Source organism: Cervus elaphus, chromosome 5, assembly GCF_910594005.1.
Source record: "Cervus elaphus chromosome 5, mCerEla1.1, whole genome shotgun sequence".
In the NCBI taxonomy this organism is placed as follows: Eukaryota; Metazoa; Chordata; class Mammalia; order Artiodactyla; family Cervidae; genus Cervus; species Cervus elaphus.
The window spans coordinates 115,858,887-115,881,939 of NC_057819.1; the positions used below are offsets into that span (position 1 = coordinate 115,858,887).

At 49.3% G+C, this 23,053-nt stretch overlaps 1 protein-coding gene across 1 annotated transcript; it reads right to left on the bottom strand.

The window, feature by feature from the left end:
* Positions 1 to 17,094: 17,094 nt before the first annotated feature.
* On the bottom strand, positions 17,095 to 22,727 carry SOST (sclerostin). The gene is made up of 2 exons (XM_043904757.1): positions 21,692 to 22,727; positions 17,095 to 19,059 (listed from the first exon to the last, which is right to left on the bottom strand). Exons 1-2 carry the CDS (start codon positions 21,906 to 21,908, stop codon positions 18,638 to 18,640), a joined length of 639 nt encoding a protein of 212 aa, XP_043760692.1. The 5' UTR covers positions 21,909 to 22,727; the 3' UTR covers positions 17,095 to 18,637.
* Positions 22,728 to 23,053: the final 326 nt, after the last annotated feature.

The window sequence follows — 23,053 nt, forward strand, 5'->3', positions numbered from 1 at the left end:
ATGATATTTCCTTGGCTATGACACCAATAATACAGGTAACAAAGAAAAATTGATAGATTGGACTACATCAAAATTAAAAATTTAAGTGAATCAAAGGTCACAATCAGAGAGAAAATGCACCCCACAGAATGGGAAGACAAAATAAAAGGATAAACAAAATGAATGACAGATGGATAGATGAATTCAAAGCCGGAGCACAGCAACTAGAGAGTAGCCACGTCTCTGCAACTAGAGGAAGCCTGTGTGCAGCAACGAAGACACAGTGCAGCCAAAAATAAATTAATTAATTAATTAAAAAAATTAAAACTGGAAGAAAGCAAGCAATACTAGCCAAACTACTAACACACCAGCGGTTACCATGTGCTAGGATGGGTTGGCAAAGTATGGTCACAGGCTAGATCTGAGCCTTGGCCTATTTTTTGCTTTTTTTTTTTTTGTTTTAACAGCCTGTGAGCTAAGAATGGTTTATACAGATGAACATTTGAAATTGATCTAATGAATTCCAATTCAGTGAAAGTTATCCCCTCAAAATCCATTCTTCTCATTAGTAAACCTGTATTACAAAAAATTGTTCCAGAATATTATGATTATATCTTAAATTCTGTTAATAAAAATTTGTGGAAAATTTGTTTACTCTCTTGTTACAAAAGTACACACATAGCATTCTTGATTTTTGTCTCTAGGCCCACAAAACCCAAAATATTTACTCTGATTCCATCAATGATCTTTCTGTCCCTTTACAGGAAAAGTTCACTGCCTCTCAAATTTTGGTGATCAAAGAATCACCTGGAGAGTTGGTGAAACAGATTCCTGGACCCCAGCCCCAGAGATTCTGATTCATTGCAACAGGATTGTGGCCAAAGATTTTCTAGCAAACTCCCAGGTGATGCTGATGCTGCTGGTCCAGAAACTACTCTTTAAACAACAAGTCTCCAACAGGTATGCCTTGGGAAGGTGACAAGAATGCAACCCTGAAAGTAAAGTTCTAGAAAGTACCACCACAGTTCTAGAACTTCACTTTAAACGTGTTCTTGTGATTTATTTTGAACTAAGGATAGCATTTTCCTTGTACATCTGAAAGGCGTCCTTTGAAGTATTTCTTTGAAAGCTTCTGTAAACCCATATGTGGTGGTTTAGTTGCTAAGTGGATTCCGTGATGGCTCAGACAGTAAAGAGTCTGTCTGCAATGCAGGAGACCTGAGTTCAATCCTTGGGTCGGGAAGATCCCTTGGAGAAGGAAATGGCAACCCAGTCCAGTATTCTTGCCTAGAAAATCCCAAGGATGGAGGAGCCTGGCAGGCTACATACCACGAGGTCGCAAAGAGTCGGACACGACTGAGCAATGCACTTTCACTTTCTACTTTTTCTTTTAATTTTTTAAATATAAATTTATTTCTTTTAATTGGAGGCTAATTACTTTACAATATTGTATTGGTGTTGCCATACATTGACACGAATCTGCCACGGGTGTACATGTGTTCCCCATCCTGAACCCCCCTCCCACCTCCCTCCCCATCCCATCCCTCTGGGTCATCCCAGTGCACCAGCCCCGAGCACCCTGTCCCATGCATCGAACCTGGACTGGCGATTTGTTTCATATATGATAATATACATGTTTCAATGCCATTCTCCCAAATCATCCCACCCTCGCCCTCTCCCACAGAGTCCAAAAGACTGTTCTATACATCTGTGTCTCTTTTGCTGTCTCACATACATTGGGGTACACGTGTCTCTTTCAATTCTGGTTTCCTCGGTGTGTATGCCCAGCAGTGGGATTGCTGGGTCATATGGCACATACATTTTTCACTTTTTCTTTCAGTTGCTAAGTCATGTCCAACTCTTGTGACCCCGTGGACTATAGCCTGCTAGGCCTCTGTCCATGGGATTCTCCAGGCAAGAATGGGAATGGATTGCCATTTCCTTCTCCAGGGGATCTTCCCAACCCAGGAGTCGAAACTGGATCTCCTGCATTGCAGATTCTTTACCAAATGAGCTACGAGGGAAGCCCTTATATATAAATATAAACCCACATATATACAGTCAATTGATTTTTAAAATGTTTTAATTGTAGTAAAATACCTATAACATAAATTTTACCATCTTGACCATTTTCTTTTCATTTTGGCCACACCTTGCGGCATGCACGATCTTAGTTCCTTGACAAGAGATCGAACTCCTGCTCTCTCTGTGGGTGGAAGTGGAAGGTGGAGTCTTCCACTGGACTGTCAGGTAAGTTCCTTAACTGTTTTTAAGTGTACAATTCTATGGCATTAAGTACACTCATATCATTGTGCAGTTATTACCACCATCCATCTCCAGGATGTTCTTCATGTGCAAAAATGAAACTCTATACCGATTAAATGATAACTTCTCATTTTCTACCTCCCCTGAACCCCAGCAAGCATCTTTCTACTTCCCTGTCTCTATGAATTTGACTGCTTCTAGGTACCTCATATAAATGATACAGTGTTTGTTCTTTCATTATTTCACTTAACCTATCCTCAAGGTTCATTCATGTTGTAGCGTGTGTGACAATTTCCTTCCTTTTTAAGATGAATAATATTCCGTTGTATTCTACCTTTTGTTTAGATAAACAGCTAAAGCAATCAGACTTGTACCCCAGGAATTTGAATCTGGAAGAAGTCATCAGTGGGGGAGAGCAGTGGCCACAGAAGCCTTCTGATGGCAGGGCCCTGAATTAATTCCTGCCACGAGGATCAGCGTCAAGGCCTTGTGGGATTTCTGAGAATAAAACCCCATCTGCCCCTGCTCTAAGACCTTTGAAGAGTGTGCCGTATCCATTTTATCGATTTCGTTTAGCAACATCTACTAATGACCTTTAAATCCTGTGCAAATGTATTTGAAGTGGCCCCAGGGGTTACAAATCCAGATGTTCTCTCTTCAGCAACAGCATGCTGCCCCACTGCCTGTGGGATTTTCCATTCTGCTTGCTATTAAACATTTATTTATTGCATATTAATATGTGCCGGGACAGGGACATTTTTCTCGGTCTGTTTGGGTCATGGGATTGTAAACTGGTACCTGTCAGCTGGAAAGCAATCAGGCAATCTGTCAGGGAACCACTGAAATATCCCTCTCCTGGAAAAAAAAAAAATCCTAAATAGAGAAAAACCTACCTGGGCAAAGATGTTCAATGTCCAAGGTGGGCACGACCACCTGCCTTACATTCCCTCTGTCCTCTGAGTGGAGGACCCTCAACATAATCATACTCTCTGATTATGGTGGATTCTCAAGGTATTGTAATGATCTATGACATTAAAAGACTCTCTCTCTGGGACTTCCCTGGTGGTCCAGTGGTTGACTTCATCTTTTAATGCAGGGGGTGAAGGTTTGATCCCTGGTCGGTAAACTAAGATCCCACACATCTCCTGACCAAGAAACCAAAAGGTAGGACAGAGGCAATATTGTAACAAATTCAATAATGACTTAAAAGCAATTTTTTTTAAAACAAAAAATAAAAGACTCACCCTTCAGTAGGGATGATGACAGAGAAGGGAAAGAGGCTGACAGGGCCAGAGAATCCCATCTACCATATTTATAATAATGAAAATATTATAAAGCATCAGATGTTCCAAATGCTGACTTGCACAGTCAAAGGTGTGACCCAGGCAGCATCCCAGGATCTGAGCCTGATGGGGGAGGTACTCAGGCAAAAAGTCATGAGATCTGAGGATGGATAACATAGTCAGCCTGAGAAGGTAAGTCAAAGGCCAGTTATAGAGAAGCATTTTGAATTACCTTATTATTTTTTTTAAACTGTGTATGAGCATGGTGTCTGTCTGGAGAGCTGTTGTCAAAGGTCTAATATTCTCAGTAAGTCTCAAATTTAGACTTTTGCTATTATTTTCAAATGCAGTTTCATGCTCAGTCCCAGAGAACAACTGTGACAAGACTGAAAGAGAACATTTGTCACTTGGCTTTGATCTTGTCTTCCACCCCTGGAGAGTCAGCACCAACTGTGATGCCTTATGGATTTGTACATTCCTTGTGAGTTTCATGACAGTGTCCCAGCATATTATTACCTGATAAAAGTATCAATCTGTTCAGTGTAAACTTTCAAATACTTGGCAATCTTTATAATCCTCTTGTGTCATAGCTTCTGTTTGTAATATACTAGCAGTCTCAAATGGATGGGAATTCAGGTTTTTCCAGTCTTTGAGATGGCATTCTCTGAGTTGTCAGTTCTGAGGGGTGAGCATGACATACCAACTGGGAGATAAAGAGAAAAGTCTCTAGGAGTGAGAATTCAGGACGACGTCAGGAAGTAAGGGGCCAGATTGAGAGGACCAGGGTTTGGGGCTAGAAACAGAACATTGTGACTAATGCGTGAGTCAGAGGACAATAGTCGATTCTTAAGGAAACCATTGCCCACCATCCCAATGGCCTGGGCAGCCATTAGGAGTAATGGTTATGAAGACTGTGCATTGGGATTTCCCTGGTGGTCCAGTGGTTAAGACTCCATGTTCCCTATGCAGGGGACCCAGATTTGATCCTAGGTCAGGGAACTGGATCCCGCATGCTGCAACTAAATGTTCGTGTGCCACAGCTAAAAATCCCACGTGTTGCAACTAAGACTTGGCACAGCCAAATAAATAAATATTCTTTTAAAAAAGAAGACTCTGTAACAACATGGAAAATGCTTACGTTGTCATGAAGAATGCATAACTTTACGGACCTGCAACCATACACACATATACACAAGAAGCAAGACTAAGGAATTATACCTGAATGCAAGCTGTGCTTTGTGTTGATTGGGAGGGGTGGGGTTATTTGCTCTGTGTTTAATTTAATTTATTTATTTGCTGCTTCAGGTTTTAGTTGCATGATCTTTTATTGCGGTTCACCCACTGTCTAGTTGTCCCACAGCATGTGGGATCTTAGTTCCCTGACCAGGGATCGAACCAGTGTCCCCTGCATTGGAAAGTGGATTCTTAACCACTGGGACCATCAGGGAAGTCCCTGCTCTGTATTTTAAATAAAATAATGGCCCAGGTTGGGAGATAAATGAGTCAGCATCCCATCCAGCAGCCCTCTGGAAGAAGCCGAGGACACTCCAAATTCCCACCACCTGGCTGAGAAGGTCTGGAAGGGCAGAGAGTCTCCTCCCCTTCTCCTGGGGCCCTGGGTCACTTTCTTTGAAGGACCAGGCAGATGTTGAAGCTGGCAAGGCCCGGCTCTGTGGGAGCCAGCATGCTCTGGTTCCTGCCCTGGTGCCAGCTCCTTCACTGTCAATCTTCTGCAGCCTTGAGGCTGGCTGCCTCCACCCGGCACATGTCCGCATGCCCAGCCAACTGGGCCCAAGGTGCCTCCAGGACACCAGATCTTTATCCCTGATGTGATAGGGAAAGAATTTACTTCCTGTTCTAGCTCCCTGGAAGACCCGCAGGGGAGGTCCTCAGATCCTGCGCTGCTAAGGCACATGCTCTGGTGCCCACCCACGGGCCTGAGTCCACCCACCATCCCCTCAGCATTTCTCCACTGATGCCTTCTCTGAATGTCTCAGCATGGGTTCCCAAGTCGGCAGGAAGATTTTCTTGGGGTCAAGATGTTGTTGGGCCTCTGTGCCCAGGCTGGGCCCCTGGTAGGGCTCCATACAAACTTTACATGTGCCCCCATCACCTTTTCCTTGGCTCTCCCATCTCCAACCCTTTAGGAAATATGGGAACTTTTAAATCCCGTAGTCTGGCGTCAACGCTTTCAATGAAAGCTGAATATGACCTGTAGGGACTTAGAAATATTTTGACAGTAAGTGGCTTTTCTGGTGGCTCAGATGGAAAAGAATCTGCCTGCAATGCAGGAGATCCAGGTTCAAACGATCCCTGGGGCAGGAAGATCCCCTAGAAAAGGGAATGGCAATCCACTCCAGTATCCTTGCCTGGACAATCTCATGGACAGAGGAGACTGGCAGGCTACAGTCCATGGGGTCGCATGATTGAGTGACTAACACACGCATTGTTAATAAATTCTGTAGTAGTCGTTTATTTTTCTGTTACAAGAGACAGAACTTTCCTCTATAAAAAAAATCAAACTTTTTTTTAAAAAAAAGCTCAGGGATGTCCCTGGCAGTCCAGTGGTTAAGACTCTACGCTTCCACTCCAGGGGGCACAGGTTCAATTCCTGGTTGGAGAACTCTGCAACATGTGTTGCAGAGTGTGGCCAAAAAGGAGGAAAAACAAAAAAGCTCACCCCAAACAGAAAGAGTCAACCTCATGTGGTGGTACAGCCAACATTAGAATCACTCACCATGTTTGCTACAAAATGCAGGTTCCTGGGCCCAACTTCAGAGCTACCCAGTCAGAACTCAAGGAGGTGAGGACCAGGAACCTGAATTTTGAACAAGCTCCCCAGGTTACTCTGAAGCACAGCAAAACCAACCAGTGGCTGAGTGGCTTCTGTGCTGGAGTGCCCGGCGTCTCCCTGGGGCGCCCCCACACCCCACCCTGTGCTGGGCACAGGCTCACACTGCAGGCTTCTTGTTCCTTAGAAACTCGGTGACCTGGGGATGAGGAAGACACTGCAGGCGATGGGATTTGTCCCAGTGTATGGGTTTGTCCCAATGTCCTCTGGAAGCCCAGAGGAAAGCAGGAATCTCAGAGAGGAAAAGCTTCTCAGGGATCTTCAGATCCTGAAGTCTACGTAGAGTGAACCAGCTCAAGAAGGGAGCAAGCATGGGCTTTGCAGATCAAGGGCACTGCAGCGGCTGGATGGGGAAATGTAAATAGGGGCCAGGGCACCGGAGGAGGTGAAGGAGAGGAAGCTGGGGAGATGAGGGGCAGATCCTTAGGCTGGCTTGTATTACAGCAACTTGGTTAGTCTGGGAATGAATGACACTTCCCAGAATCCCTTTCTCCATATAGGTCTGGGGTAGAGTAGGTCAAAAGGGGAAATTTTGTGAGATTTGGAAAAGTGCAGTGAAGCTGCACTGACTCTCAGCACTGAGACTGTCAGAAACGAAAGGGACAGGAACCAGAACCTGTGGTCCCTGTCCCAACGCTGGCCTTGTGGAGCCATGGCTCCCACTGACGTCCACACTAGCTCACATCGCAGTCCCTTTGGTGGCTGGACATGCTTGGTTTCTCAAGTTTCCCTGCAAGCTCCAACTTGTCAGCCACTCAAACTTGCCACAGTCTTGGTGGCAAGACTGATGAGTGATATTTTCTCTGATCATCCAATTCCCCTTTCAGAACGTCATTTCCCCAGCTCCTCCCACTGTGGAGTCTCAGGCCTATAATAAACCCCTTATTCCCATATATGCTACTTCCTTGGCTGGATCCTGATCAATACAATCTTTATCATGAGTCCCTTTTTAAGAGCAACAACAAAAAAATCTCCATAAGCATCTCCCCCAACACACACACACACACACACACACACACACACACACACACCTCACCTGGGGTAGACCTCTTAATATCCAGGGCTAGAGAAGGAGTGAACCCTCTCATAATCAGATGATAGGAGAGCTGTGCCCTCCTCAGGTCACCTGCCAGGAGGAGAGACAGGTGGGTCCAGCCCCTTGGCTCCAGGTCTTATTTACAGGTCTCAGAGAGCTTTCCCTTGGTTTTTCTTCCTGGAACGTGGTCATGCTGCTTGAAGACAAGAGCAGACCACAGGATGCCTGGGCCTCCTCCTTTCCCAGGGATCTCAGGACTCTGATTCTGGGAGAGAAGAGCCTCCTGGCTGGGCTCCCGAGGCAAACCTGGGTCAATTTTGTATCCTTCCAGTTTGACTGCTCCTGCATGTCCAAGTCACAGAATTTTCAAATCAGGGTCTTCTCTGCAGCCCTGAGCAAGACAACATGCCCCTGTCCTCATGAAAGCTTCAAGTCTAACAGAGAAAATAAGCAGTAAATTGGCCATAAAAGGACTCTATGCCAAGGACACAAGAAGGGAAAGTGCGATCTGCTCTGAGAATTCAGTGGAGGGTCCTGGCCCAGGTTGGGAAACTTGGTGGCAGGAGAACTTCCAGGAGAAAGTGATGTAAGTGAGGCAAGAGTAGCAGGTGATGCAGGAAAACGCTTGTAGGTGAGTGACCAACTATGTAAAAGCCAGAGGTGTGAGAGGGTGTGGGTCGGGTGGTTTTTGAGAGGGGCCCAGCGAGGCACCTGGGAGGTTGCCGGGCTTTGGGAAGAGAAGGAGCTGGAACTGGGAGGTCTGATCAGTCTGGCCCAGGGCCTGCTGAGGTGAGGGCTCACCATCATGAGTGGTAAGTAGAGGAGGGGCAGGATCAGATTCCACACCTTTGCATAACTGACTTGGAGGAGGTTAAGGCCAGGGGCCTGGAAAACCTTGGAGGTGGGGACAGGGGAGAGGGTGGCTAAAACAGGGAGTGGTACTGGAGAGAAATGAATGGATTCAAGAGCCATTAGGCCTAGAGAAGGAGGTAAAAACCACATACATGGTGGTCGTGGGTTGGATGGAGGGAATGAGGGGGCAGGGACATTCCAGGTGTCTGGGCTGGAGATGCCCAGCTGGTCAGCCAAGCAAAAACTGCCGAGTGAAGGAGCCCCACCCTGACTTCAGAGGGTACTCTTGGGTCTCCCCCAGACAGCACACAGGACCAGGAGAACCACTAAATGGATTCTATAAATGGTATTGTTATAAAAATGAAGTCTGATGAAGGAGTGAATAGTGGGAACGGGGAAGGGAAATACAGTGATTAAGGGAAGGAAAGCATCTTGTGCTAAAGAAACAAAGGATGAGAAATAGAAAAGCTTCAAACATTTTTCCAGGTCTGGGTCTCTTACCCGCTCTCGGGGAGGAGGGCTGTGTGAGCTGACAGCAGCTCGGCTGTGACTGCGATCCGGTATTTAAACAATGCCTGCAATAGTCCTCTTAACATGGGTGGTAGAGGGTGTGTGCTGGCAGCCCCCCTGCCCCTTGCCAGTTCATTCATTTGCAAACATTTTCTGAGCCCTGCTGCGTGCCGGGCTCCTGGTCTCAGCACAGGACACGGCGGGGAGGAGGCCAACTCAGCCCCTGCCTGATAGAGCTTACAACTGGGCAGCCAAAGCAGACGCAACGTGACACTAATGCAAAATGACACGTTGTGAGAAGGGGTGGGAAAGAGACCAGCAGAGTCCTGTTCCAGATGGGGAGGTCAGGGCAGGCCTCGGAGGAGGTGGCATCTGAGCTGAGACTGGAGTGCAGAGAATTCAGGAAGAACATTCCAGGCAGAGGGAACAGCATTGTCATGAGCTATGAGCAGGTATTTTTGAGGAATTCAGTGTGGGTGGAGTGGGGAGTCAGGTGGAGGTGAGGGACAGCTGGAGAGGAGATGGGAGCTGACTGTGCAGGAAAGGGAATATGTCTGCAAAGTCTGGGCCAAATGACTTCTCAGGGCCTTTATTACCCAGGATTTCAGTGACATTTCTTTAAATTAATTTTGCTGATGTATAGTTGCTTTACAATGTTGTGTTAGCTTCTGCTGTACTGCAAAGGGAATCAGTTAGACGTATACAAGCATCCCCTCTTTTTTAGATTCCCTTCCCATTAAAGTCACTGCAGAGTCAGTGACATTTTGGAGAACCATCCTGACCCCATTGGTCATAAAAGGCTTGGGAGTCTGTTTCCAGCTCCAGCTCTTCTTTTAAGACAAAGATACCCAGGCTATCATGAACAGGTGACCCGGAAAACATCCCTTGGTGCCCTACAAACTGTTCAGCAACATTTTTAGAAAATGTTAATCTTTAGATCCAATTTCTCCCAGCCAAATTGAACAGGGAAAAATAAGTCCCTCCAAATAGCGATCACCAGCCAGCCAAGAGAGTCATTATCTAAATTGAAGCTGTTTTCTAAGAAAAAGGGGGAAAAACACCCCAAATGCCACTCAGCCAAAACCTCACACCCCACCCACCCTCAGTGCATACGTGAGGACCAGTGGCCCCAGCATTCTCTTTGCGAGGACAGGGCTCAACACCAACCTCTGTGTGAAGGAAGGAAACAGGCAGAGGAAGGCAGGCCAGAGATTAGAGAAGCTGACAGATGTAAATAGCCTCAGAGGAGCCACGCTGTCCCGGCGTTCCTCCCCAGGGAGCCTTTTGTACCAAGGAATCTGGTTGCCTGAACGAAAAATGATATCATTTATTTCTTTAGTCAGAGCTGAGCTGTTTTCTTCAGACATAGAAATAACCTCACACCACAACACCAAATTGTTGGCCAAGTGATAGAGGTGTCTGTAATTTGCATGCTTGATAATTTCCTGGGTAAACAACCATGGCCTTGGTTTTCTTGGGAGGGGCCCCGCTGCCCCCAGCAGCATTGCAAAGCTACGGAACTTGAATGAAGGAAATACTTTGGGAAAGGTTGGCCCAGAGCTCTTGCCTGCTGCTCAGCTGGAAGGATGCTGGAGTTTTCATTGCTGCTCAGATCATGCCCTACTGTCCAAACCTCCATTAATTCAGTAAACAAGTATTAAGCATCAACTCTGGCCAAGCCTGTGCAAAGACACTGGGGCTACAAATGTGCAAAGCCTGGGGCCCTGCCCCCCATAGACTCACATTTGATAGAAGAGGTAGCCAGGTTCAGCCCGTGTGATGTTCTGTGATGAGGTGTGTACATGGCATGGTGGTCTGCCCCCATAAGGTAGCAGCATTTGAGACTTGAAGGTCAAGAGGACTTTCTAGACCAGAGATGTGGAAGGAGAGTGTCCTAGGCACACTTACCAGCGTGGGTGAAAGCCAGTTTTCTAGGAAAGGGGTTTGTAGTGGATGCTGCCACATGAGTGTGCCCCTTGATGGGAACGATCTTATCCAGTTTCGAGAAGAACAAATCTTTCTGAAAGGAATTAATTTCTAGACACCTATTTCCCCTTCAGATCTCCATCCCCTGATCCAGGGTCTCAGAATAAACATGTATATGTCTACACATATGTATATGTCTGGGTTAGAACCATGGCAGGGAAGAATAATCAACATGTACACGTTTGCATTTTCCCCAGCCTAGCTAGTCTTTGCTTCCAATCCCGGCTGAATTTTGCAGGCAGCCACTATAAGAAAGCTGAGGACTTTCTTATATATGGACTCCATAACATATGTGTGTCTTAGAAAGAAGACATCTGTCCAATGCCCACAACTTTAATCAAACTTATCTCATGCTTTAAGAATAAAGGCTTGAAAAAAAAAAAAAGAATAAAGGCTTGAATAGTTGATTAATAATTATTTATTAATTAATAAATAATTAATTTTAAAAGATTTTTTTTGTGGACCATTTTAAAAATATTTATTGAATTTGTTACAATATTGTTTCTGTTCTCTGTTTTGGCTTTTTGGCCGCTAGGCACGTGGGATCTTAGCCTTCCTGACCAGGGATCGAACCCATAACCCCTGCGTTGAAAGGTGAAGTCTTAACTGCTGGACCTCCAGGGAGGTCCCATGTGTGTATGTGCTCAGTCACTCAGTAATGTCTAACTCTTTGCAACTCCATGGACTGTAGCCCTCCAGGCTTCTCTGTCCTTGGAATTTTCCAAGCAAGAATACCGGAGAGGGTTGCCATTTCCTACTCCAGGGGAATCTTCCCAGCCCAGGGATAAAGCCCGCATCTCTTGCATCTCTTGTGTTGGCAGACAGATTCTTTACCACTGTCTCACCTGGGAAGCTCAAACTGCAGGACCCCTAGAGAATTCTCTACATAATTAATAATATGCAAATTATTCTTTTCTGGGAGTCACTTGGTCTTTAACATACAGAGACAGGAGAACATACAAAGAGAGAGTCTCTCTTTTTTATACACACACACGCACACACCTCTCCCTACTATAATTATAATTACTATGCTGGCTTCCAGATCAGGGGTTAGCAGCCTTGGGATGGAGACGCCTGAAAGGCACCCAAGGCAATTAGTGGTGTCGCTTCTCCACCCCCTCCATACCTTCAGGGCCTTTGCACTTGCCGTTCCCCTCCAGGCACACACATCCCTCCCCGTCCCACCCCATCCTTGTGTGGCTCACTCCCCCACTGCATTTGGGTTTCATCTCAAATACCACCTCCTCAAAGAGGCCTGACCTGGCCACCTCCATGGTGCTCTGTCTACTCACCAGCTTTATTTTTCTTTACAGAACTTTTCACTCCTGGGCATCACACTATGTATTTCCTTGTTCTCTAATATCCACCTCCCTGCCAGCACTAGACCGTGAACTTCAAGAGGCTCCATGATGGCGACCACGTGCCCAGAACCTAGGGTGATGCCTGGCATGCCTCCGGCACCCAGTCAATTTCAGTGGAATGAATGAATGATTATTTCTCTTCTCCTTCCCATGTCCATCTTCTCCTTTCTCCCACTGCCTCTCCTGTCTGCATCTCTCCTGCCTCCGCCTTCAAACTGCTGGCAGGATCAGCCCTCAGGAAGGTGTCAAGCAAGTGAGGTTTGTGGTCTGGGCTCCTCTTTTTCCACCTCTCTTTCCTACTGTCCCTCCTGGGTACTAGTCTCCCACCTGCAGTTGCCCACTGCCAGCTCTGGCCTTCTCGATGGGCAGGACCCAAGCTCAGGTAACCCAGGCACTTGGAGGGAAATTGGGAACTGGGGCCCAGGGAGGTTGTAAGAAAGTCAGGACTTGGTCTCCAAAGCAGCACTGCCAGGCTGGTGGAGAACAGAATATCGCTTGGGGCACCCTTTGGCACCTGCGATTCAGCTCCTTGCCTTTCCTCGGAGAGTCAGTGCCACCCTTATACGGACTCAGCCCCTCCACTTTGCTAGTGGATGCCCCCTCTCTCCTGCCATGATAGACAGTATCTACCTCTGCCCCCACCCTTCTCTCCTTCCTGGCTTCTGCTTCCTTATGTAATAATCATAGCTAGACAGAGCCCTCTGTGTGCCAGGTCCCATGCCAGCATCACCAGCGCTCCCCTCCCAGCTCCTTTGCCTTCTACTGCCTGTCCTCTCTGAGTCCTAGCAGCCTGCAAAGCTCAGAGGGAGCCCACCCCTGCCTGGTTTCCTCAAGCCCCCCACCCCCTCCTGACTCTGCCACTCTGGGGGCAAATGGTCACATACTCCACCATGGTACCTGGTGCCCTCGTTTCCCGCTTGACCCTGAGCAAGGTTAGAAACTGCTTGAGGGTAAGAGCTGTGTCTTATCCTCAGAAACCCAAAATGAAATAATCTGGTCAAGCCTCTCCCTCCTCCCACCATCATCCAGACATCCCAGTCCATTTCATTCACCTAATCTCATGTGCATGTGTGTAAGTCGCTCAGTCGTGCCTGACTCTTTGTTACTCTATAGACTTTAGCCCGCCAGGCTCCTCTGTCCACAGGGATTCTCCAGGCAAGAATACTGAAGTGGAAAACTATGGAAGACAATATGGAAATTCCTTAAAAAACTAGGAATAAAACCACCATATGACCCAGCAATCCCACTCCTAGGCATATACCCTGAGGAAACCCAAATTGAAAAAGACACATGTATCCCATTGTTCATTGCAGCACTGTTTACAATAGCTAGAACGTGGAAGCAACCTAGATGTCCATCGACAGATGAATGGATAAAGAAGTTGTGGCACATATACACAATGGAATATTACTCAACCATAAAAAAGAGTGCATTTGAGTCAGTTCTAATGAGGTGGATGAACCTAGAACCTATTATACAGAGTGAAGTAAGTCAGAAAGAGAAAGATAAATATCGTATACTAACACATATATAACGGAATCTAGAAAAATGGTACTGAAGAATATATTTGAAGGGCAGCAATGGAGAAACAGACATTAGAGAATAGACTTATGGACATAGGGAGAGGGGAGGAGAGGGTGAGATATGGAAAGAGTAACATGGAAACTTACATTACAGTATGTAAAAAAGATAGCCAATGGGAATTTGCTGTATGTCTCAAGAAACTCAAACAATGGCTCTGTGTCAACCTAGAGGGGTGGGATGGGGAGGGAGATGGGAGGGAGGTTCAAAAGGGAGGGGATATATATATACACACCTATGGCTGATTCATGTTGAGGTTTAACAGAAAACAACAAAATTCTGTAAAGCAATTATCCTTCAATTAAAAAAAAAAAAAAGAATACTGGAGTGGGTTGCCACGCTCTACTCCAGGGGATCTTCCAGACCCAGGGATTGAACCTGCATGCTCTTAGGTCTCTTGCATTGGCAGGCAGATTCTTTACCACTAGCATCACCTAGGAAGCCCACCTAATCTCATGAGGAAAGAAATCCTATAGAAACTGAACAACGACTATGCAACCATGATGCATATGAGGCACCTACTGCATGCTAGGTACTGGGGGTGCCCTGGGGAGCAGTGCCAGACAAAAGGGTCCCTGAACCCAGGGAGTAGCCCAGGGAAAGGACCAGCATTTAGAAATGGGTAACCCCAGTCCCTCCACAGAAAGTTGTGTCTCTTAATAACAGGGGAGCCAGATAGTTTATTGTCCAAATCAGGACATTTTTGAGACTAAAAGGGGAAGCTGTTAATAATTACATTGAGCCCATAGGTGTCCTGGACAAACCAGACACATGATTGTATTAAGAGCAACAGTCCCCCTGCCTTCCGCCCCTCTGGCCACTAAAGGCACTTTGGCTACTGGTCAAAGTTGCCAGATCTGACCCCTTCTGCCTGCGCATGGACGAGAGAGAACACAGAGGATGCGCAACAGGAAGGGGGAGGGGCGAGCAGGAAGGACTGCAGGCCCCAGAGCTCGGTGATCGGGATCTAGGGAGTCTGGGATCAGGTAGGAGGGGTATGGGATATGGCACCAGCCTCCAGCTGCCACATCTGGGAGCTCAGCTCACATGCAGGTGCCTTTTGCAGGTTCTCCACCCTCCCCAGCTGCCCAAGTCCTGCTTGCTTCAAGGAAAATGGGTTCCTGTGACTTCTTTGAGTTTCTTCTGCTCTACCTCCTTGTGCAAAGGTGGTCTGGTCTGTAGCTGTGATATAGGTAGAGCAAGAAGTGTGTGTGTCTGAGAGACAGAGACAGAGAGACCTATTAATATTTCCCTCTGTCCCTCTGTCTGTCTGACTCTCAGACTATTAATACAAGCCCCATGTCTGGCTGCACCCCCAGAACATAACACTCCCACAGCACAACACTGCCCTCCCAACTGAGCCTGTTGTCTGTTCCGTTTCTGATCGGCGCCAGGCTCATAGACCCCATGTAGGTAGAATATAACTTTCCATAAATAACCCTTAACCCGACCTACAATTTAGCCTTTGGGTTTTTTTTCCCCTCGTGGTAATGGGATTATAGCCTGGGTCATCCCTCCTAAATCTCCGGGTCCCAGAAACAGACCCTAGGTGTTAACTCGGGGTTAGGGGGTTGGTTTGAATCCTCTGTTCCCCAGCACTGCCTCGCACATGACAAGGACTCAGTACGCATTAAGGAATTGAGTCTCCTCCACCCATGAACCTTCAGCCTCAGTGTCTTGGCTAGGGCCATGCCCTCTGCCTAGAATGTCCATGCTCCCTTCTCTATCTGGTAAACTGCTAATCCACCTCCCTGAAACCCTCCCTAAGCTTGATCCCTCATTTCCACCCACCGCAGAGCAAATTGCTGCCATCCTTGGTCCCTGTAACACTTTGTACAGAACAGTGTGACCTGATTACTTGCCCACATGCCCACCAGGCTCTGAGCAGCTCGAGTGGGTGTCAGGGTAAGTATCTGAGCCCACAGCTGGCTATGGGCAAAACATTTAATCCCTTGGTGACTCCGTGTCCTCATATTCAAACACCAACCTGGCTCCAGAGCCCATTGCCCACCCACCTGTGACACATCGCCTCTGGGGGACTGGGCGATGTATCCATCTCCCACCTGAGCTCTGGTTCTGGGCCCTGGGGCTCTCCTCATGATGCATGGATTCTCTGCAGGGTCTCACTGAGGTCTCCTTGGGGCCTGGAGGCAGCAACATCCATTGACACCTATCAAAGGCTTGTGGATGATGATAATGGGTTTAGGAGGGATTATTAGAAGTTAAGGGGGAAAATTACGAGGAAGATCTTGGGGTGGGGTTACCCCAAGACGGGCTGGATTCAAATGTTTGCAAAGGGTCATCCCTTCTTATGGCAAAGGGAGAGTATTTCTTGAGTCTCTGTTAGTGCCTGGCACTATGAAGTGAGACAGGAGTTTTGAAAAAAGCACAAGTCATGATCCTTGTTTGTGAAGAGTTTACATTTTCATCACGGAGGCATAAGATTCACATTTGGGAAAAAGCTTGACTGAACTCCTGTGAGCTGGTCCTGACACTTGACTTTGTGTCTATTCTGGTACTAAACATGGCTTGGCTGGGTGGGACAGGTGACCCATGAAGGAATGCTAAATGGAAGACATAGGATCAGAAGTCCAAGGAGTGACAGGGACAAAGGGGCCGGACATCGGGGGAGAGGGGATCAGCGGGAGTTGGAATATTTCTGGAAGGTTCAGGGAAGAGGTGACAAGGAACATGAACCCCAAAGAAAGAGCAGGAGTTGTTGGGGGTGGTAAGTGAGGGCAGTAAATTACAGGTCAGGACAGTCTGGGGCCACTTGGGAGTCATTAAGGGAGTTTGGGAGAGTGGGGGATGGGGATCAAGCAGTCTTCCATGTCAGACTGAGAAGCCTGAACTTGATCCTGGATAGGAGGAGCTATTGAAGGATTTAAAATACTTTTAATGTGGCTGCACTAGGTCCTAGTTGCGGCACGTGGGATCTTTGATCTTCATTGTGGCACTCGGGATCTTCAGTTATGGAATGCGAACTCTAAGTTGCAGCATGTGGGATCTAGTTCCCTGACCAGGGATTGAACCCAGTCACCTTGCATTGGGAGCAGAAGTCTTAACCACTGGACCACCAGGGAAGTCCTGAGGAATTTTTGAACAGAGGTATGACATGAGGAGAACCGTGTTTTTGAAAGAGAGTGTGGGGCCAGGCTGCGGAAGTGAGACTAGGCTGAGGTTAATACAATGGCTGAGGTGAAGGGATGAAGTCTAGGTTTGGAAAGAAAGGGATGAACATGACCTTTCAAAGGAAGGATGTAATTGCCACAAGGGCCACCATAACACTGTCAAAGGTGTCTCCCAGGTTTGAGCTCTAGTGACCAAGAGAAGAATGTTAACGTTGACAGAAATGACCACACGTGGTTGGCAAAACAAGACCACATCCTCTCCGCAACAATTCGTTATCTTTATTAACAATGCCTCTGGATTCTGAAAGAACAGACTGGTATTTCATAAAGCAATATTAACGTTGTCATTCTCTACAAGAAAAACTTTTGCATAAATAACTTAAGTGAGAAAATAAATATGTAACTTAACTCTTTAGAAAAAAAACAAAAACTGCTACTTTCATTCTTGTGGACAAATTCCACTTGAAAAGATTACAAAAACAACCAGCTGGGCAGGCTTTCACATGGCATGTGCTTCTGTTTAAAAAAAAAAAAAAATTTTTTTAAGCAATTAAAAACTGCACAGAAAGTAAGTGGTGCCTGGAAATGATTTTCCAAAAGATTTTTGGATGGCAGCTCTTAAGCTTTGCGGTTTCTCAGCATATATACAGCACTTGTAATTTTTTCCCCAATAAGATTATTTTAATGTAAGCTATGCCATCACATGTAACAGCAGTAAGAAGCTCTTTTCCAAGCAGAAATGTGTCCTTGAGTGGTAGGCAGGAGGAGGTCTTGAAAGGGACCCTCTGGTCTTTGAATGGGTGGTGGCTGCTCCCTTGGGCCCACAAACCCAGTGTGCTGTGACCTTGGGCTTCTCTACAGAAGGTGACCTTAAATAAAATATGGCCATGATGGGTGCACGGTGGGGGAGGTGCTCTATGAGTACAGAGACTAATCTCTGTGCCTCCCGCCACCCTTGGGGACCTTCCTCACTATTCCAATGGATGGTGCTGTTTCTGTGTCCTTTATGATGGAAAGTGGAGGTAGCGAAACATCTGGGATCCCAGGCTGGGACACACCACAGCTTTTCCCACGAGTCTGTCAGCCATAAATAGACTCTTTTCCTTTTTTCATCTTTGGCTGTCAGATCAGAGGATGACAATTCCGAATTCTGGAAGCGACCCCATCAATGATTCAATCCAAACTCTCTCTCCTGTGCCCATTCAAAGGGCACCCGAGTCCGTGGAATCACGTGACAGCAGATTGCTCCAGATGCTTATCCCACCCCCACTTCCATTTTACAAAGAGGAACTCGAAGTCCAGGAAGACAAGAGCGTAATCGTCCGAGATCACCTGGCACGCTGAGGGCAGGGGCAGGACTAGAAACCCCATCTAGGGACCCAGCCTTGTGTTCTGGGCACAGCAAGGCACTCAAGGCTTTTCTGCCTGGCAGAGAGGTGGGGGAAGGGGAATCGGATCGAATTCTCTTAACCAGTTCCTGGGCAATGAAATGCTTCCTTTTCCGCCTCCTCTCAAGTGGGACCATCAAAAGTAGGCGGCCCCGGCGGGGCGGGGCTGCGTGGCTCAGTGTCTGTAACTCTCAGCGCCCTCCCCTGCCCCCGGGACCCCCGCTGCGCGGATGCGAGGTGGGGTGGTTGCTGACCCCGGGATCCACAAGGCCTGCAGCCAGGAAGGTCTCAGCACCCCACCCCGGCCCCGGGTTGCAGGTATTAAAAATGAAACCCAACCGATCAAACCGCGCGCAGGGGGCGGAAACCTGGGGCGCCTGGGTTGGGGGCCGCCCGCGGGGCGGCGGGTCAGCTCTAATAGGCGTTCTCCAGCTCCGCCCGGTTGGCTTTGGTGCCCCGGGCGCGGGGCCGCAGCTTCCGGCCCGTCTGCGGCCGCGCGGCCTCGGGCCCGAAGTCCTTGAGCTCGGACTGGTTGTGGAAGCGAGTGAGGCGCTTGCACTTGCACGAGGCCACCAGGCGCACCTTGCGCGCGCGCGGCGCCGCGCCGCCCGGACACAACAGCTGCACCCGCTGCGCGCGGTAGCGGTCGGGGATGCAGCGGAAGTCGGGCCCGCTCGGGCGCCACCACTTGCCGCGGCCGATGGCGTTGGGCAGCAGGCGCGCCGGGCCGCACTGGCCGGAGCACACCAGCTCGGTGACGGGCTTGGCGCTGCGGCACGGCCCGTCGGTCACGTAGCGGGTGAAGTGCAGCTCCCGGCAGCTGTACTCGGAGGCGTCTGCGGAGAGAGACGCGCGTGAGGGCGGCCACCCGGCCCGGCTCCCCCCAAACCACCTCCGCCCGCCGTTTCCAAACCTGCCTCTCCCCGGACGCTTTTGCCCCTGGAGGTCTATTATGGGAAGGGCCCAGATACTCTGGAGCTGGTGGCAAGATCTCTGGTCCACCCTTTCGCCCTAAAACTGCAGAGCCAAGTGACTGCTTCGGTTCGAATATCAGTTCCATGACTGTGTGAGCTTGGACAAGTTGCTTAACCTCTGTGCGCTTCCTATCTGTAGAATGGGTTGTCTTGAGGATTCAATGAGCCGATCCTTTACATATATAATTCAGGGGACGCTGCCTGGAACATAGAGCTGGAAGTGTTGGTGCTATTACAGTTATTATTCCTCTCCAAGGGGGCCCTCTTCGCCAGACTTAAGTCACATCTGTCCCACAGGGCCCCTGGCCTCAGCAGGGTAGTTATTAGCCACACCTTCTGAATGGCTCTGACTTCTCCCAAATTCCTTTTCTAGCAGGTTGAGAGGGGTGACAGGGTGCAGAGGGGATGGAGAAAAGAGTAGGGGTTAATTGATGGTAATAAATCAGAGCAGCTACTGAGGGGGAGAGGGATGGAAGGGGAGGTGGGGAGGAGACTGAAGTCCTTAGACTTGAAAGGAGCTGATGGCAGCACCTCCAACCCCCTGATTATTACTGAGGCCCAGAGAAGGAAAAGCTCTTTCCGGAAAGGCAGAGCTGGTCTCCTGACTCTGCACCTCTGAGGCCCCTGCACCTCCAGGCTCCCGCAAAGTGGAAGTCGTGTGCCTGGGCACCAGGGGATGTTGGGCAGAGGGGTGAGGGGGGCCAAAGGGCTGCCTTTTACTACTTTACTACCGTTCCTTCCCTATCAGGGGGCCGAGATCTGACTGAAAACCTAAAGCTTCAGTTGCCACAAACACTTATTAAGTACCTGGTGTGTACCAGGCACTGCGCTGGGCGCATCTCTTCTGTGCTATTCTGTGGACACCCAATGGTGGCATAGACCTGCTCCCTGGGCGGGGGATGTTTGGGCTCTAAGGTCTGGCTTGATGCCTGAAGACAGCTTGATCATGTCTCCTACTATGGACTTAGACTGGTAGGAGCTTTTTTAAACAGCTGGTCCTTATATGAGCACCTGTCGATCCCCAAGGGTCTCATAGGGTCAGTTTCTATGTGACACAAAGAGATGAAAAATATCCTATGACCATAAACCAAAGAGGAGACAGAGAAGGCCAGTCCCCCACGCCCTACCTTGGAGAACAAGCACAGCAGTGGGGGATGTAGGGGGTTGCCTTCCTCCCTCGGCTAGCCTTTTGGTTTCTGGTCTGGTCCGGCACCCTTGTCCCTGCTCCTAGGCCCGCAGGAGTGGTGCGTGGGGACGGCCTGTTTGCCCAGGGAAGGAGGCTTGGGGCTTTCCAAGAATAGTACCCATAGGTCAGGTGCTTCCTCTGCATAGAGTGACTCTGGAGCACGTGGCTTCCTCTGCGCCTGTGGGTTTCATGGGAACCCAGAGAGGTGGACGTCTTGGGTTCCTTACAACCCATCTCTTGAGTTTACTTGATCTTCCCTGGGCAGGAGCAGGGGAGGAGCAGGCTCCTCTGGGGTGCCCTCTGCAGAGCCCCCATTCCCAGCTGGTTGGGAGGTGGGACAGGATGGGATGCCAGGACCGGGGCTGTGGATTCCTCTCCCACCTGGACTGCAGCCAGAGGGCCTTCCTCTGGAGCATCATTCCGGCCCCCGCCCCCAGCCATTCCTGCCAGCTGCAGAGCCAGCTGCGCACACTGCCCCGCAGGCTTCTCTGTGCAGACCCAGCCAGGGACCCAGGTGGGGTCTCTGCCCTTCCACTAGGGTCAGGCTCCCTCCGAGGAAGGAGGCAAGGCTGAGTCTAGGGTGGGGACTCAGGACAGAGGGTGCCACCTGTGTCCACGCCCGGCCCCAAGGATGCTGCTTTCCCTCCAGGGGCCCCTCCCAGGTAGCTGCAGCGCCCCTCCCTTCAAGGGCCAGCTCACTGGATAGATCATGGTGGTAGGGGCTGAAGGGGTGCCCCTCTGGCATCCCTTTCTCGCTGCTTTGCCAGGATTCGCTGTGACTTTTGGCCTCCGACATCCCCCAGGCAGTCCCCTGCCAGGGCTGTCTTGTAATTGGATCAAACTGGCTTCAAATCTCAGCTGGCTTAACAAGCCACTTCATTTCTGAAGCCTCCTTGGGAGGAGGAACTTGGGAGTTCCCTGGGGTGCGGTTCAGGCATAGTCCGTGTAGCGTCTGCATCTAGCAGGTGCTCACAGACGCGAAGCTTCCTTGCCTTGTCCCCTCCCCAGTTGTGTCAGCAGTTGGACCCTACTCCTCTCTTGTCAGGAGGGGATTCTTTGAAACCTCCTGAGCCCCTGAACCTGTCCCAGGGCTGCACCCTCAGCACCTCAGCCTCCTTCCTGCTCTGGGCTTTCACTCCCAGGACCCTATCAGCCCCACACCCTCACACTTGAGTTCCAAGGATACAGCTGACATGCCATCTTTCCCTGGCCTCCTGGCAAAGCTGTCCATCCACTGGTGCTGGTAACAGTCCCAAAGAGAACCTTCCCAGGACCCTTATGCTAAAAATACTCTCCTGCATCACATACCTTTGGTCTCAAAGGGATGGTGCGGAGGTCTCCCTCCGTTCTCCGCCCGGTTCATGGTCTTGTTGTTCAGCTCTGGCAGAGGCTCAGGGTACTCGCCCAGCTCAGGGATGATTTCCGTGGCATCATTCTTGAAGGCCTGCCACCCCTGGCCCTCCACCACGCGGAAGGCTGCATGCACCAGCAGGCAGACGAGACACAGGGCAAGAGAGAGCTGCATCGTGCCAGCTGGGGGAGGGCACTCGGCCTTCCTAGTAGCACGGGCTCCGGTCCCCAGCCTGGACACGTTTGCCTTTTTAAAGCCCCCTCTGCCTCATGCCAGCCAATGAGGACAGGCTGGGGCAGGGCTGGTCCCATGCTTCCCTCAGCCCAGGAGGAGGGAAAGGGGTGTGCTCCGAGCAAACCCTCCCCAAAGACTCCTCCTCGAGCTCAGAAATCTCCCAAATTGCTGCTGGTGCTCCCAGGTGACCAACGGTGAGGGGGGCGTGTGAGGCAAGCCTGCTCTCAGCGCCTCCCACGTGCAGGCGGCTGCAGTTTTCGGATATCAAAACGAGCTCCAGCTCCTCATCTCTACCTCCCCGGGCCCCTCGGGCTTTCTCAAAACAAACTCGGGACCAGCTTAATGAAGCAAACTACAGCTCTGAGTCCTCCGCAGGTCTTAGCCCTGCTGATCCCATCTCTCAGGCCAAGTTCATTTGTCACCCCACCAAAATAAAACGGCCCCTAGCAGTGTCTATTTGGCCCCCCCATGGACCCAGGCAGAGGCAGAAGGCAGCTTTTTAAGAACCCTCATTGGTCTACATGTGGCTCAGCATCAATTATCCTGACCAAGAAGGCCCCGCTTGTCATCATCCCTCTGGAAGGCAAGAGGGAAATCTGGAGGGTCACAGCAGGGGCTTCCTCTTCTGAGGGGGCAGGGATTCCGGTTTCCAGGCCAGGGTGAGAGGTCAACAGGCTCTGGTGATGGAGACAAGGAGGAAACCTCGGCTCAGGCTCCTTGGGGATCTTGTGCTTGGTGACAAGCACTTCTTGGCAGGCTGATGTGCCAAAGGCAGTTATTTCCAGGGCCAGGCTGTGGGTAGAAGTGGAGAGCACAAAATCCCTTTTCTCAGCAAAAGTGGAAGCCAAGCATTTTTAGTGCTGATATTTTTTTTTCTTGTTTCCCAGCCCATTACATTCTTCAAAACCAGCTTTGAGTCCTGTGTGGAAAACCTTATCAGTGCAGAGCATGGGATGGATGCATTCGGTGAAGCCATACCAGGTCCAGCTAGCTACAGAGAGCTCAGAAGGAATTGCTACCTTTCACTGGTTGCTCAGATAGTAAAGAATCTGCCCTCAATGTGGGAGACCTGGATTTGATCCCTG